Source organism: Aquarana catesbeiana, linkage group LG03 (genome assembly GCF_042186555.1).
Source record: "Aquarana catesbeiana isolate 2022-GZ linkage group LG03, ASM4218655v1, whole genome shotgun sequence".
Lineage (NCBI taxonomy): Eukaryota > Metazoa > Chordata > Amphibia > Anura > Ranidae > Aquarana > Aquarana catesbeiana.
This window is the reverse complement of record NC_133326.1, coordinates 84,853,667-84,870,233: the sequence shown is the minus strand read 5'-3', so window position 1 is coordinate 84,870,233 and position 16,567 is coordinate 84,853,667. Positions and strand designations below refer to the sequence as shown.

At 39.4% G+C, this 16,567-nt stretch overlaps 1 protein-coding gene across 1 annotated transcript in view; it reads left to right on the top strand.

The window, feature by feature from the left end:
• Positions 1 to 16,567, top strand: part of PRTG (protogenin) — a 216,754-nt gene that overhangs the window by 90,826 nt on the left and 109,361 nt on the right. The window contains exons 4-11 of the mRNA XM_073618768.1: positions 2,523 to 2,656; positions 2,874 to 3,011; positions 3,133 to 3,291; positions 5,748 to 5,907; positions 6,041 to 6,288; positions 11,122 to 11,286; positions 11,400 to 11,705; positions 16,285 to 16,473. Coding sequence (XP_073474869.1) covers positions 2,523 to 2,656; positions 2,874 to 3,011; positions 3,133 to 3,291; positions 5,748 to 5,907; positions 6,041 to 6,288; positions 11,122 to 11,286; positions 11,400 to 11,705; positions 16,285 to 16,473 — 1,499 coding nt within the window. The remainder of the gene's footprint in view (positions 1 to 2,522; positions 2,657 to 2,873; positions 3,012 to 3,132; positions 3,292 to 5,747; positions 5,908 to 6,040; positions 6,289 to 11,121; positions 11,287 to 11,399; positions 11,706 to 16,284; positions 16,474 to 16,567) is intronic.

The following is a 16,567-nucleotide window of genomic DNA, read 5'->3' as shown; positions in this document are numbered from 1 at the left end:
GCCTAAAAAAGTACCATAAGATATGGGATAGATGGTTAGAAATACCTCTACATGCGTAGTGGATGAATAAATCATACTTACCTATATAGTAGTCTGCACACCATACACTATATTACCAAAAGTATTGGGGCGCATGGCTTTACACGCACATAAATTTTAATGGCATCCCATTCTTAGTCCGTAGGGTTCAATATTGAGCTGGCTCACCCTTTGCAGCTATAACAACTTCAACTTTTCTGGGAAGGCTGTCCACAAGGTTTAGGAATGTATCTATGGGAAGATTTGACCATTCTTCCAGAAGCGCATTTGTGAGGTAAGGCACTGATGTTGGACGAGAAGGCTTGGCTCGCAGTCTTTGCTCAAAGGTGTTCTATCGGGTTGAGGTCAGGGCTCTGTGCAGGCCAGTCAAGTTCCACCACCCCAAACTCGCTCATCCATGTCTTTATGGACCTTGCTTCGTGCATTGGTCCAAATCATTTGGTGAAGGGGGAATTATGGTGTGGGGTTGTTTTGCAGGGGTTGGGTTTGGCCCCTTAGTTCCAGTGAAGGTAACTCTTAAGACATCAGCATACCAATACATTTTGGGCAATTTCATGCTCCCAACTTTGGGGATGGCCCCTTCCTGTTCCAATATGACTGCTCACCAGTGCACAAATCAAGGTCCATAAAGATATGAATGAGCGAGTTTGGGGTGGAGTAACTTGATTGGCCTGCACAGTCCTGGCCCCAACCCGATAGAACACCTTTGGGATGAATTAGAGCGAAGACTGCATTCCAGGCCCTGGCCCAACATCAGTGCCTGACCTCACAAATGCGCTTCTGGAAGAGTGGTCAAACATTCCCATAGACACACTCCTAAACCTTGTGGACAGCCCTCCCAGAAGAGTTAAAGCTCTTATGGCTGCAAAGAGTGGGCCAACTCAATATTGAACCCTACGGACTAAAACTGGGAGGCCATTAGAGTTCATGTAAAGGCAGGCATCCCAATACTTTTGGAAATACAGTGTATGTATCAGCAACTGTTATTGGCATTACGTGTTGTTGATTCTGATATCTAATCTGTATGAAACTGGTAACATTCTCCTCTTGATTATGGTGCATGTTGCACTGTGGACGATCTGTCTTTTTTATCTCAATAAACCGTTTGTTTTGTTAAAAAAATAAAATAAAAGAAGAACAAATTTTTAATAGAGCAAAAGTGATTTTGTAGTATTTTACTTGTACGTAACTCAGATCTGAGGAGTGGATGTGGAGGTAGTAGAGAGTTACAAGTATCTGGGGGTGCATATAGATAATAAGCTGGACTGGAGCAAGAACACTGAGGTGCTCTATAGGAAGGGCCAGAGCCGGCTCAACTTTTTGTGGAGACCGAGGTCCTTTAACATCTACCAGACGATGCTGAAGATGTTTTATGAGTCTGTGGTGGCCAGCGCTCTCCTGTATGCAGTGGCATGCTGGGGAAGCAGGCTTAGGGTGTCCGACACCAACAGACTCAACAAACTGATTTGCAAGGCCAGTGATGTTGTTGGATTGGTATTGGAGTCTTTTACAACAGTGTTGTAAAGGAGAATGTTGTTCAAGTTACGTTCTATCTTGGACAACTCCTCCCACCCACTCCACAATACGCTGGTCAGTCTGCGGAGTACCATCAGTGACAGATTGTTACACCCACAGAGCGACACAGGAAATCATTTTTGCCTATGGTGATCAAGATATATAATTCTTTTCTGTGAGGGCTGGAGGTAAAGATTTAATTCTGTTTTTTTTATGATCAGGATTTTGTGTTGTTTTTATACTATGTTGGTATTGTGTTGGTTATTAACTGGGGTGCTGTTCGAGAAAGTGATATATTATTTGTATTTAGTAGTTTGCCTGTTATTTTAATCTGTGTTATTTACTCTATGTTGTATTTTAATTGTATGGATATTTTATTTGTAGTGTAGTTTTAATTTTGTTATTTGGTGTTAATGGCTGTTGTTGGTAATTTTGTTGTGTTTTTGCATCTTGTTCTGTCTATTGTTGTGATCTTGTGTTGTCTTTTTTAAGTGTGTCTGTGTCGTAATAATTTCCCAATTTCCCTTTGGGATTATTAAAGTATTCAGTACAGGAAGTTCCCGAGTTACGAACACAATAGGGACTGTAGGTTTGTTCATAAGTCGAAGTTGTTCATAAGTCGCAACACTGCATTCATAAGTGTAACGTTCGCCTGTGCATGGATGTGGGATGTTCCGGGCTCTTGTTATGTTATTTGAGGCTCTTCTGGCCATGCAGTACATGTAGTACTGCAGTATGGGATGTGTCCGAAGGTATCCAGGACCAGCGTGGAACACAAATGGCCGGCATTTGAGGCCGTTTGTAAGTAGGAGTCATTCGTAACTCGGGTGTTCGTAATTCGGGGACTGCCTGTATTGATAGTGGCTCTCTTGTTTAAAAACCTAAATTGAGTAATGTGCCATTTATTTTGTTCCATTTGCCTTCCATATACAATCTTCATTTATTTGTATATGTATGCTTATTTAAAGGGTTACTGTGTTATTGAAAGGAATTCTTCAGATCTATGGTGTAACAAAGAAAGATGCAGGAAATTACAGATGTGTAGCTACCTCTATGTCAAACCGACGCAAGAGTGCTGAAGCAACATTGACTGTTGTACCAGGTTTGTTTCCCTATTGTTGAGTATACATCATTTTATTCAATTGACTCATTGATAGTCCGTGCCCTGGATTTGTTTCCTAATATTCTGATACTGTGAAATCATCTAGTAGTAATAATAGTATATAACATTATATTAAGAACTTGGCAAAGGGGTTTACATTTTGCTTATATTTTAACAGTTCTGTCCTAAAATTATTACCTTGCTTTTTCTGAACTAGCCACACCAATGCAGCCTTTAAAGAAACCAGTAATCATAGCACCTCCTCAGAATACTACAGCCTCTCTGCACCAAACTGTTACACTGGAGTGTATGGCTACAGGAAACCCAAAACCTATAGTGTCATGGAGCAGGCTGGGTAAGAGCATATATTTTTTCATAGACTTAGAATACTCATGGATGATGGCATGTTACAATGTTTATACTATTCATTCTAGTTCTTAAGAAGGCAGAACAATAAAAAACAGTTTCTATCCTAGACCAAAAGCCCATTGATGTCTTTAACACAAGAGTGCTGGGGAATGGGAACCTTGTTATATCCGACGTGAAGGTACAACATGCAGGTGTATATGTGTGTAGAGCGACAACTCCGGGAACTCGCAACTTCACAGTGGCAATGGCTAGTGTTGCAGTTCTAGGTAAGATTGATTATTGGTTTGTTACCTTGTTTTTCCCATAAGGGTTTTTTTCATAAGATGTGGTCATTTCTGTAAAGTGATGTCTGCATTATAAGCACGAAGAGTAATGCACATGGGTCATCCCGAGCCAAACTCCATTTCCTTCTCCCTTTCCCTTCCTTTCCACCCCCCAAACCCAGTAATTACACAACAATACCTGATGATACAATGTCGTCATTTTAGATCTTTAGAAAACATATGAGACCTGGTCTGTGTTAAAGCAGTATTAAACCCAAAACCAAAAATGTGATGTATTGCATCTTACCAATCACTAGTTGTGGTGGCTTTATTCGTTTTCTTTTTTTAGGCTTTTTGCCCTCTGTTTTCACTGATCTGGCCAGTGAGACACCTCCTGTATTAGAGTGTCCCCACTCTGGATGAAAGAGCACAGGGGACACCTTTGGACAGCAGCATTGTCATTCTATGGGTAGGGGAGTGTTAGATATTCTAGCAGATTTAAATACACTAACAAATCGAAGGTATGGGTAGGGGAGTGTTAGATATTCTAGCAGATTTAAATACACTAACAAATCGAAGGTAAACTCCAGCTAATACTTTATAATCAATTGCAGCAAACAGTTTATAAAAAAGTTACATACATAAATAAAAGCTGATCATTTTAAGCACCCCTGCCAGTGGCAGGTGGTTTGTCTCATCCCTGAACCTACAAGAGAGTTTGTTTTGTTGAAAAACAACAAACTTACTGGCTGGATCACCAGATGAAAATAGAAGGAAGAACTCCTGAAAAAGGAAACAGCTGCAGCCATCACATCTAAGAATTAGTAAGCTGTGATATAATAAATGTTTGCTTTTGGGTTTGAAACTGTTTTAACCTCTCATTTTACCCACTTCTTTGGTTATATGTCTTAATATTTATTCATTTTCTGTTTCTATACTTGTATTGCTATTATTAAACAGATTTGACCATACATGCTAAGAGAAATAATTTATGCAGTTTGTAGATCAAGTTTTTTCTTTTGTTTGCTCAGCACTGTGAATATATTTGCTGTCCATGTAAAAGCATATGTGGAAATGTTTGAAGTGAATGTTGAATAGCATAAAGAAAAGCAAATCTCAGTAGTTCCAGAGGGCAAATGCCTTAAATACCTTTGTAGCGTGCTCTAGAAAAAAAATATATGTATCTATCTATATCTATATATATATATATATATCTTCATATTACAATGTCTTATTTTCTGCTTTAAAGTGAACCAGACCTTGTCTAAAACATTTCTGAGGTAGCAACAGTGCTAAAGTTGCAGGCATCTTGTAATGCCGTGTACACACGACCGGACTTTCCGGCAGAAAAGGTCTGACGAAATCATTCTGTCGGACATTCCGATCTTGTGTGGGCTTCATCGGACTTCTTCTTTCTAAAATTCTGATGGACCTAGAAATAGAACATGTTTCAAATCTTTCCGACTGACTCAATTCCAATCGGGAAAACCGTTCGTCTGTATGCTAGTCTGACGGACCAAAAACAACGCAAGGGCAGCTATTGGCTACTGGCTATTGAACTTCCTTTTTCTAGTCCCGTCGTACGTCATCGCGTTCTAAACAAACAGACTTTGGTGTGATCGTGTGTAGGCAAGTCCATTTCAGCGGAACTCCGTTGGAAATCTGTTGGAAAGACCGTCAGAGTCTACTCTGACGGAAAGTCCGATCGTGTGTACGTGGCATAAGACTGGCTAGTACCTGTTAGTCATCAATGTCTATGTCCCTGCTGAGCCTTTTGGATCCTAGGTCCAAGTTAATATATTGGGCCTCAATGTCTGTCCAGGTGTCCAGGTTTAGATTAAGCTCCAGCTCCTTGTGGTTCTAAGAGTACTTTCTGTCATTCAGTTTTCAAAAGCCAGAACTTCTGGGGGCAGAAAAGATTCTGGCATTTACCAGTTTAGGGGGGTGAAGTTTAATTCCAACTTGGAGAAAAGTTGAAGCCCCATTGTTTAACCTGGTCCTTAGATCCAAAAGTGACCCCACAGTAGCATTAGGACTGATTTGAAGACCAACACAGATACTTCCAGGTCCTGCATGCACTTCAACAGTGTTGTTAGCTCAGAAAAGATTTAGGCAAGGTCAGGTTCTCGTTAAATTGGGGAAAATTTGGAGGAATATGATCACATGGCCTGCAAATAATTACATCATTGCATCTGTTGTTTTCACTAACTACAGAATTAACCATGCAAGAGGATTATGATGATTTTGGATGTTTAGTAGGCCTAGTGAAGTTTTTGTAAAAACTCTGCAAGTCCCATGCTGTCACTTGGAGTCTGCACTCTTAGTATGTTTCCTACCAGTTGTCAAATAATGACAATACTATTTTCAGAAACATATATAACATTATAATATACATTGATGGATTATTGTAGAAAGTATATGTTTTACATCTTCACCCTGTAATGTTTTAATTCCTGAAGCACCTCCATCCTTTGTTGAACGGCCAGAGAGTTTGACAAGGCCACGCGCAGGGACAGCTCGATTTGTATGTCAAGCTGAAGGAATTCCAATGCCAAAAATCTCATGGCTCAAGAACGGAAGAAAGATACATTCTAATGGAAGAATCAAAATGTACAATAGGTAGGAAGACAATGATTTGACAGTGATTGCTGTACATGTCAGTTACAGTATATGTAGCCATTTTCCTTGAAGAATAAAACAGTGCATTCATTTTTAAATTTACAATTGTTCTGTTTCTCTTTTTTCACTTTAGTAAATTGGTAATCAATCAGATTATTCCTGAAGATGATGCCGTATACCAATGTATGGCAGAAAATAGTCATGGCTCCATCCTTTCCCGGGCAAGACTTATAGTGATAATGTCTGAAGACAGACCGAGTGCTCCTCGTCACCTTCGAGCTGAGACAGTGTCCAGTTCAGCCATTATATTGTCGTGGGAAAGGCCGCTGTACAACTCAGAAAAAGTCATTGCTTATTCTGTGCATTACATGAAGGCGGAAGGTGAGATTAAGTCAATTGCAATGTGTGTTTAGAAAAAAAGCCTATAGATTTCTGACAGCTGCAAGAGCCTTTGTCCCTTTTATAGGATTTCCCTTCCCAGAGCTACCCTAGTTTTCAATCAAGAATGCCTAATGAGCATCTACAAATTCTGTTACCACATCAAATGGGTCATTGTAATGAAGCAATGCGTGTTACCTTTTTGGTTTGATCACACCACTACTTTTTTTTTTTTTTAAACTTTGAAAAAAAAATTCAATAGTTACGACATTAATATTTAAAAGTATGAAATAATAATATAACACAATGAATTCTACTTTTAAAATATATTTATGTAAGTAACAGAATGTAAGTTATAGAATTGAAAAATTGACTACAAAACAATCGGACTTTTAAGATACTAAAAAGGTTTTGCCGCACATGTACTTCAGTAAAAAATGAAAAAAATATATTTTAATACATTTTCAGTCATATTTTATATATTACTATACTTCAGTAACTATATATAACAGCTAGTTTTCACTCCAAAAAATTGATGCTGATCAAAGAAAGCCAACAGGTGTTCTTTAAAAAGGGACAGATCTTGCATTTAAATGAGCGGGTTAATGTGCTAGGCAAGCGAAAAGGTCTGATGAGAGTACACGAGTGTATTAATTCCTTGTTAGCAACTTGGAAGCTCTACAAAGGGTGTAGTGATTCTGTTTGTAGGCTGGTCTCACCCCCTATTATGGCCATTTTATCAGGCCACCGCATGAGGCCCAGTGGCTCATTCACTACAAGAACAAGGCCTTTTAATTTGAGCCCAAGGATCTTGTTTAGCAGGTCAAAAATCGTGCCACGACATTCCTAATTAAGAAACCATCAACGGCCCTGTTGTGAGATGCCAGTAATCTTGTCTAATTAAAATGCTTTTTAGTCAATTCAGATATGTGGGAAAGCTCAATAGTGGAATTTGGTTCAGGGTTTTGTTTATAAATTTAATGGCAATGGGTGGTGGGGGAGTTTTGATTAAGTTGACATGCATTTTGGTGTGAAATGGTCTTGAACCACAACAGCCTTCAACAACCTTATTCCGCTTACCAGTTCCTATGTATAGGAATTAAAGAGCAACAAAGGCAACAGCAGTAATGCAACCCTCTGCATATTTCAATATGAATTGCTGAAATTTTTCCTAAGCTCATTAAGATACAACACATTTATAGAGTGAATTCTCTTTCCGTGCCCCCGCCTTCATCTTCTCCAACTGCTGTAATAGATTTCAACTATATAATCGCCTCTTTTACAATACGGCTTTTTGTGCGTTTGTTGTTTCTGATAAAACGGCTTGTTGCTGAATGGTGTGGCTCAGAAAATGAGGTTTGTTTTTAATCACACGGATTTAAGATGTAGGAATTCTTAGTGGTTAAATGGTTACTCCATTAACAGTTTTTTTTTCATTGAAGAAGTTTACCAAAAACTTGTGCGTAGTTGTGGAACACTTGTTGATTGTTACTTTTAATGAGCCTTGGTTTTATTTAGATACAGATTCAATATAGGACAACACAATGCACTGGCGCCAGAAACATCCTGTTTCTTTATCCATTTTTGTTATTGACAAGCTTAACAATAAATCCGAATAAATTGGAAACACATAACATATATACAATTCTTTTTTATTTATGATCCTCCAAAACACATTGGATTTTTATCCTTACATCAGATTAAATAAAATAACTCATGCTGGACTGAACAAAACAATGTGATACTCTTATTCATCCAATACATTTATTAGTATTATCGTAAAAAATACTGCGCTATCCCATAAGTGGAAATGATCCCCACATGTGTGTGATGAAAAGACAAATATCTCAAACCAAAAATTGAAATGTAAAATGCTGCTGCAACCTTAGATGTGAAACAACCTCCACCTTACTAGCTATACAATTTAAAGGCTGCGCTGCTAGTGCAAATACATGATCATATTAACTGAAAATACCATAATTATGAATGAACACAAGTGAATTGTTTCATAACAAAAAAAAAAAAATGCACATAAATCGCATGCAAAAAAAAAAAATAAAAGAATCGCATGCAAAAAAAATGAGTGGAACATTCAGTAAACAAAAACGATTAAGTAGAGTCCATTTAGTCATAGATTGAAATGAACTGTAGGTCTTGTGGGTGTAGAAAATGGTTGGATAGAGGGAGAAAGACACCCTTCCTTCAAGTGATATAAAGATTATCTCCGTAGGGAGCGTGATGTTAAAATAGGGAGAAGATCCTCCACCTCAAGTAAGGTAAGCCCCTTACCAGATCCAAAGATCTCCTGTCACAGAGATCATGCACACATGTGGCTGTGTCCCCCAGCCACTGGGTCTCTGTCAGTGCGCAGATCGGAAGCCACCTCTCCAGGAAATCAATCCAAACGTGATTTATCCGCTCACAGACCATGGATAAATAGGAAAGAAATGCTCCATAGCGTAATACAGTTAAAATCCACTTTAATTTATAAAAGAAAAGCACTTACAATTTGTGCAGTAAAGATCGCTTATAAAAACATGTAGCGCCGGCCGGCTTCAGCTGCTGCCCGTTTCTTCCGGGTTCAGCGTGGTATGGTGGTGACGTCAGCACGCCGCTCCTGACGTCACCACCATACCACGCTGAACCCGGAAGAAACGGGCAGCAGCTGAAGCCGGCCGGCGCTACATGTTTTTATAAGCGATCTTTACTGCACAAATTGTAAGTGCTTTTCTTTTATAAATTAAAGTGGATTTTAACTGTATTACGCTATGGAGCATTTCTTTCCTATTTATCCATGGTCTGTGAGCGGATAAATCACGTTTGGATTGATTTCCTGGAGAGGTGGCTTCCGATCTGCGCACTGACAGAGACCCAGTGGCTGGGGGACACAGCCACATGTGTGCATGATCTCTGTGACAGGAGATCTTTGGATCTGGTAAGGGGCTTACCTTACTTGAGGTGGAGGATCTTCTCTCTATTTTAACATCACGCTCCCTACGGAGATAATCTTTATATCACTTGAAGGAAGGGTGTCTTTCTCCCTCTATCCAACCATTTTCTACACCCACAAGACCTACAGTTCATTTCAATCTATGACTAAATGGACTCTACTTAATCGTTTTTGTTTACTGAATGTTCCACTCATTTTTTTTGCATGCGATTCTTTTTTTTTTTCTTTTTTTTTTTTTTTGCATGCGATTTATGTGCATTTTTTTTTTTTTTTTTTTTTGTTATGAAACAATTCACTTGTGTTCATTCATAATTATGGTATTTTCAGTTAATATGATCATGTATTTGCACTAGCAGCGCAGCCTTTAAATTGTACATTTATTAGTATGATTAGTATTTATTAGTTATACTGTTGCCTACAAGAGTTTGGACACAAGCAAACAAAGATGTTGTGGTGGCCATGCCCACTTCGATAAATCATTTATTTTCCAAACAATCTCTTCAGATAGAACCCTATAGTTAACAACCCATTTGATTGATATGGCACACTGTAATGCCACACATGGGGAAGTGGATTTCTATTGATAAAGTTATGATCATAACTTGAGATTATTCAGTTATCAATGGCATCTCTGTTTCCACCATTTTATAATCTAAGCAGTCAAATTCATGAACAAAATATCTCAGTGTTGCTGATTGATGCAAAATGATCAATAATATTTTACCCTACTCTACTCAGTTTGATCAAATCCAATCTAAATTGAGTTTAAATCATTTAGAAAGGAAGTTATGGCTATCTAGTTGTTTGCGGATTTGATTGTTATAATAGAATTGTACATCGATTGGTTTTTAAAAAAAATAGATACATGTATGGTCACCATTAGTCAGCCAAATATAACCCCTCCTACTCTCATCATGCTCCAGTTTTTATGCTAGTGTCTTAAGAGAATGAACAACTCCTCTGTCTTTCTGCTTTTAATAAAGTACAATTAAACTAAAAAGCAAAAAACAAAAAAAAAAAACTGTTGACAGGTGGGGTTTTTATTACAGAAGAGACCCTATTCGTCTTTTCTGTCATACATGTTTCTCCCTGCCTGTCAGTGGTTATGAACATTGAGCTACGCATGCTCTGCTCAGCATACATTTGCAGCACCCCTCTGTGCTGTGACTGCCGTGCGCATTTGCAGGAGTGATGTCATTGCGACCCGGCTATTCAAGTGGCCGAACAAACTGAACTTGGACCGAAGGGAAGATGGAAGTGCCCTTGACTAGCGGTAGTGCTGGCAGCACATTGCTGGAAGAGATCATTTTACAGGTACGTCTGCCCTAATGTGCTTGTATGCTGCGCATACTAACACATTATGGCTTCCTCTTCCTAAGGGCCCATTAAAAAAAATGGCAGAGTTTAATTGCACTTTAATATTCTCTTGGGCCTTATAGCATCAATCATCTGATTCTTAGACTTGTAAGGCTACAACCTTGTCTCTTGTTAACACGTTCTCTAAATTTTACTAGGTGTATATTCAGGCCTCTTCTGATTCTAGCTTCGAAAGTAGTTTGTTGCTTTGAAGGGCTTGCCTTCAAGCCTTTCATTTGCTGTTTTGCTATGTTGGACTGGTTTTGGACATCCCTTTTGTATCAGAATTCAATTTCTACTGGTATGTGGCCAGTTATAGTCTAACAAACATGTCTTGCTTATCCTCTTACTTTCAAGATTTGCAAAGACAGACCACTGCACTAAGCACAAGAAAGCTATAGTTGAAAACAAACATCAGTGAAGGCCTCCTGGTTTGATATAGGCAGGTTAAGATTAACATCACTCAAAGATGATGAGTTCTATAATAGTATAATTTTTGAGAGTAAATGTATTTTGTTTTCATTATTTAGGTTTAAACAATGAAGAATACCAAGTGGTGATTGGGAATGACACAAATCACTACATTATTGATGACCTGGATCCTGCCAGCAACTACACATTTTATATTGTTGCCTATATGCCAATGGGTGCAAGCCAGATGTCAGACCATGTTACACAGAGCACACTTGAAGATGGTAAGGCATGAGTTGGAATTTTTTATCACCTACTGTATATACAGTAGTAACAATTACAAATACCTATAGTGGAGTAGTTTAAAGATGGTATAAGTTGTATTTATCTGTTGCAGTTCCACTGAGAGCCCCGGAAATTAGTTTGACGAGTCGCAGCCCTACAGATGTTCTTATCTCATGGCTTCCCATCCCATCCAAATTCCGTAGAGGAAAGATCATACTTTATAGACTGTCATTTCGAATGAGCACTGAAAGTTCTGTTCAAGTTCTAGAACTCCCTGGTACCACCCATGAGTATTTCTTGGAGGGGCTGAAGCCAGACAGTGTCTATTTGGTTCGCATAGCAGCATCAACTAAAGTTGGATGGGGAGAATCATCTGTCTGGACATCCCATCAGACACCCAAAGCGAGCAGCATAAGAGGTAAATGAGCTCTTAATAAAATCTTACAATTACAAATAAGCAAAGTCTTATTAAAAGACATCCGTTTTTGCAAGAGTTACTGTTGGTATTTTTTGTGTTTTCATTTGCCGTTATTGACCTAATAGACGTCTTTAAAATTTTGTAATAACTGTACAGATTCCTAGGGCCGGCCAGATAGACAGTGTACTGAATAAAAGTCACTGTTGGCTCCTTATGGTTTGAATGGCTAATATTGTTGTTGGAAAATACATGTTCTCTGACAGCCTTTAGATTTTGGATTGGACTCACTTACACTTTAATGCCCCGTACACACGGTCGGATTTTCCGAAAATGTGTGATAGGACCTTGTTGTCGGAAATTCCGACCGTGTGTGGGCTCCATCACACATTTTCCAGCGGATTTTCCGACACACAAAGTTTGAGAGCAGGATATAAAATTTTCCGACAACAAAATCCGTTGTTGGAAATTCCGATCGTGTGTACACAAATCCGACGGACAAAGTGCCACGCATGCTCAGAATAAATAAAGAGATGAAAGCTATTGGCCACTTCTCTGTTTATAGTCCCGACGTATGTGTTTTACGTCACCGCGTTAAGAACGATCTGATTTTCCGACAACTTTGTGTGACCGTGTGTATGCAAGACAAGTTTGAGCCAACATCCGTCGGAAAAAATCCTAGGATTTTGTTGTCGGAATGTCCGAACAAAGTCCGACCGTGTGTACGGGGCATACTAGTTCAAGGAACTGGGTTTTTTAAGGGTTATTTACATTTCTGAATTATCTTGGAAAGCTGTAAAATTGAATGAAGCTAAAGGAAATGTATTTTCTCTTCAGTGTGTTTCCCCGAAAATAAGACCGGATCTTATATTAATTTTGGCTACAAAAAACACATTAGGGCTTATTTTCAGGGAATGTCTTATCTATGTTCCCTGTCAGCTCAGAAGTCATCATTATGACATCTTTAATCCCAAAAATAAACCTTAGTTAAAGTAATTGTAAAAATATATATTCCGTTTTGTAAAAAGATTATATAATGTCCAGTGTGTCTCCCTTTGTAACTTTATAAAAGGTTATATAATGTCCAGCGAGTCTCCTTTTTGTAACATTATTGTGGAAAATACCTTATTTACAGCGCTGCTGGGTGCTCACATGATCCGCCATAGCTCTTGTTCCCCGCTCACAGCACTGCCAAGGGAAAGGCCAAGATCTCCGCTGACGTCAGCCCCGCTTCAAACTCTGCAGAGGGAGGGGCCGCTGACATCAGCTGGGAGGAGAAGATCTCCAGCGGTCACATGAGTGCCCAGCGGCGCTGTAGCTAAGGTATTTTCCATAATAAAGTTACAAAAGGGGACACACTGGACATTATATAATCTTTTTTCAAAACGGATTATATATTTCTACAAGGCCTTTACTAGGGCTTATTTTCAGGGTAGGGCTTATATTGAAGCCCTCCCAAAAAAATCACGCTAGGTCTTATTTTTGGTGATTTTTTTTACACGGTAGGTGTAGCATGTTACTCTATATGTGTACGGAGGCAGTCACGTTTGCTCATTACATACGGAGGCTCTGTTTTCTACATTACAGTGATAATGAGTGCCAAATGACTGAGAATAATGTATGCCCAGAGATAATTTTCAACAGCTCTTATGCAGGGTGGCTGAATTGATTGCATTGAAATACAGAGCTCCCTCTATTGGCTTCAAATTTCAATATTTATTATAAGATCAAAAATGTGTAAGAGCAAGTCTGCAAAAATTGTGAAAGAGTCACAAAATTACTTTAAAACGGAACTTACCCACTCCAAAATGTTCCTTCGCCTGACCCTATTCTTTAAAATATGGCACATGCACAGATGCGCCACTGGTCTATTCCGGGCATTTGGGGAGTGGCAATGAACTTATCTGCGTACACACAGCAGACTCATGTGCATGCGCAAAAAAGCCGTCTGCTTTTGATGGATGGGCATTATGGTTCCTTGCAGTATGTGTGTGCAGAAATCCACCGCAAACTTGTGACTTAGTAACACAGTGTCTCCTGGGATAGCTGTGAACATTTGGGGGATGAACAAAAAAAAAAAGTCATTTATAGACTTTTATGTTCTTGTTATGTATAAATATTCTGTCCCACCATTTATTTAATTGAAATTCCAGTGCTGGTACAAAATAGAGTTTTTGCTTCACTTTGAGAACAATCATGCTGTAGAATTTGGATGGAAGAAGCTAGGTAGGACTACACAGCAATTGGTAAAAGAGGTCATTCGCAGCAGTGACTTGTATAGTTAAATAAGATTAAGTCAGGTAACCTAAAAGCTATGTAAAGGTCACAGAGGGCACTCTTTTGTGACAAAGACAAGCGTGACAGGCATTCAAGCTCTTTTTGTGCATTTCTTCTTCTGGGTCAGTGAAGAACTCTAGCAGTGGTTGGACTAAACAAACCTGTTTGTTTCAAACTTAACTGGCTATGTAGTTATCTTACATGTGATCTTAAAAGCCAAGCAAAGTCACAAAATTATTGAGTGAGCCAGAGAGGAAATGAAGAGTCGGTTACTCTACCCATAGTCCTTCTTTACAAATTGGTCTCTCCATTTGTCTTCGCAACATTAGGCTACATCGGTTGAGTATTTTGACCGAAAAGTATATGCAATCTATGTAAGCAACACTGTCCTGGTCAGACACACCCTTTCTCTTCCTTTGCATTACAAGGGTATAATTTTGGAGTTGGCAGTACTTATTATTATTGGACAGGCTTTCCTTCCTGGTCACTGTTGTCCAACTCCTTCTGGAATACCCACAAAAGTACTGAGGGGGGAGCAAGGACTGCCTGGTACAGAGTCACACCACAAGCAGTGATGTGGAGACGGGGAGGAAAGGGAACTGTTTCCAGAGCATGGAAAATTACAACCCTTCATGTTAAAATATGCCTGTTATTTATTTGGCCACCCCCATGCAACAGTCCGTACATGCATGACAAATAAAAAACAAAAGATAGCACTGTGTGTGACCATTTCTTCTGCTCAGCATGCTATAGCTATGCAGGTCTTTATTAGGCTAGGTTCACACTTGTGCGTCACGACACCATGTGGTTTTACGCTCCCCAAAACGCACTGCGTGTCTGCTATAGAGCAGTGTGTTTTGCCTGCTGCTGGGGAACACATGCGATTATGCACACATCCCCTACCTGCACATATAGGAACCTAGCCTAAGGAACAAAACATTTCTCATGAACCAATAGGACAGTTATCTTAAAGCAGAAATAAACCAGCCACTTTGCTTCTGTTTAATATGCAGTTGCCGTTGTGCTGCACAAGTGATCAGTTATGACACCAGCCACTTGATGGCTTGAGAACACAAGCAACACTGACAGTTATCATTCACAACATGCCTTGAATGTAACTGTTTTGAGATATTGATGGGTTTAGTATAACTTTAACGTAGAACTATAGGCAAAACTTTCTTTTCATTTTAGATCAGCAAGGGAGGGTTATAACCTCTGTCAGATTTTTTCCCCATCTGTGTCCCTTTGTGGAGGTTTACTTTCACTTCCTGTCCCATAGCCAAACAGGAAGTGGGAGGAAATCCCTGCCCCCCAGGTCGCTTGAACTAGTGTCCCCATTGGAAGATTTTCCCTCTATTAATTTTCTGGGGACAACCCAAAATTTGAAATTTTCTTTTTCTTTCACTTTCTTTCAATGATAATGGTAAACAGGAGTAATAGAGAGGATGAATCTCGCTAATGAGGGCACAGACAGCAATAAGAATTCAGTCACGTGACTCGCGGCCGCTTTATAGTTCCCATACATGGCTTCTGCGGGAGGGGCCGAAATTTCCCTCTGACGACAGCCGGGGAGATCAGGTGGCCTCCCGTAGAAACCCTGTCTTGGAGCTGTAAAGCGGCCGCGAGTCACGTGACCGTCATGAAGGTAGCTCTAAATAGCTATTTACAATGCCCGTCTTTAGAAATTACTTACATAGTGGGGTATGCCAGGCTCTAATAGAGGGGTTTTTTATTTTTAATAATAGCGGTGGGGGGGTGGAGATAGAGACACAGAGATGGAGCTGACAGGAAAGGAGGAAGTGGGTGAAGGGGGAGAGGAGGGCAGAGAGGACAGCTGCGGATGACGGAGGAACGTACGCTGCCCACGGTGGTCAGGGCTCAGCAGACCTGATTTTCGTGATCAGTACAGAGAGGGGATACAGGGAGTGGCAGGTTCAGCCGTTTTTTTTTTTTTACAGTTTAGAGGGGGATTACTGTGCTGTTTATTCTGCTTTAAGGGACCAGGATCTGAATTTTTTGTTTTTTTTTGGGTTAACAAACACTTTGAAGTAAGGAAAACATCAACTTTTTTGAGTATCTGATTCTGGAACTCAAAGCCCTCACAGCTAGGAAAGAGACAAAATTGTTAGCTAAAACTAAAATTTGGCAATTCATGGAGCCGATAGAAACTATAGAAATAGTTTTTGCTTAGACTTTAAAATATAGAAATTACTTTACCAAAATAATCATACCCATTGTAGGGCATATTGATCACAAATAATACACATTTATTGCACAATTATAAAATATTTCTGATATTTTGTAGCACCAAGGTCTCCAGAGTTGCGACTTGATCCCCTAAACTGTACAACAATAGCAGTGAGATGGCAACAGGATCCCGAGGATACAGCTACGATCCAGGGCTACAAACTATACTATAAGGAGGAAGGACAACAGGAAAGTGGTCCAATCCTGTTGGATGTCAAAGACTTTGATTACAACATTGGGGGGTTAGGTAAGTGTGTGATGAACAGGAATTAGGCTGTTCACCTTTCTATCATCATGCCAATTCTGATAACATCCTAGCTGGTAATAAAGCATGTGCAGCA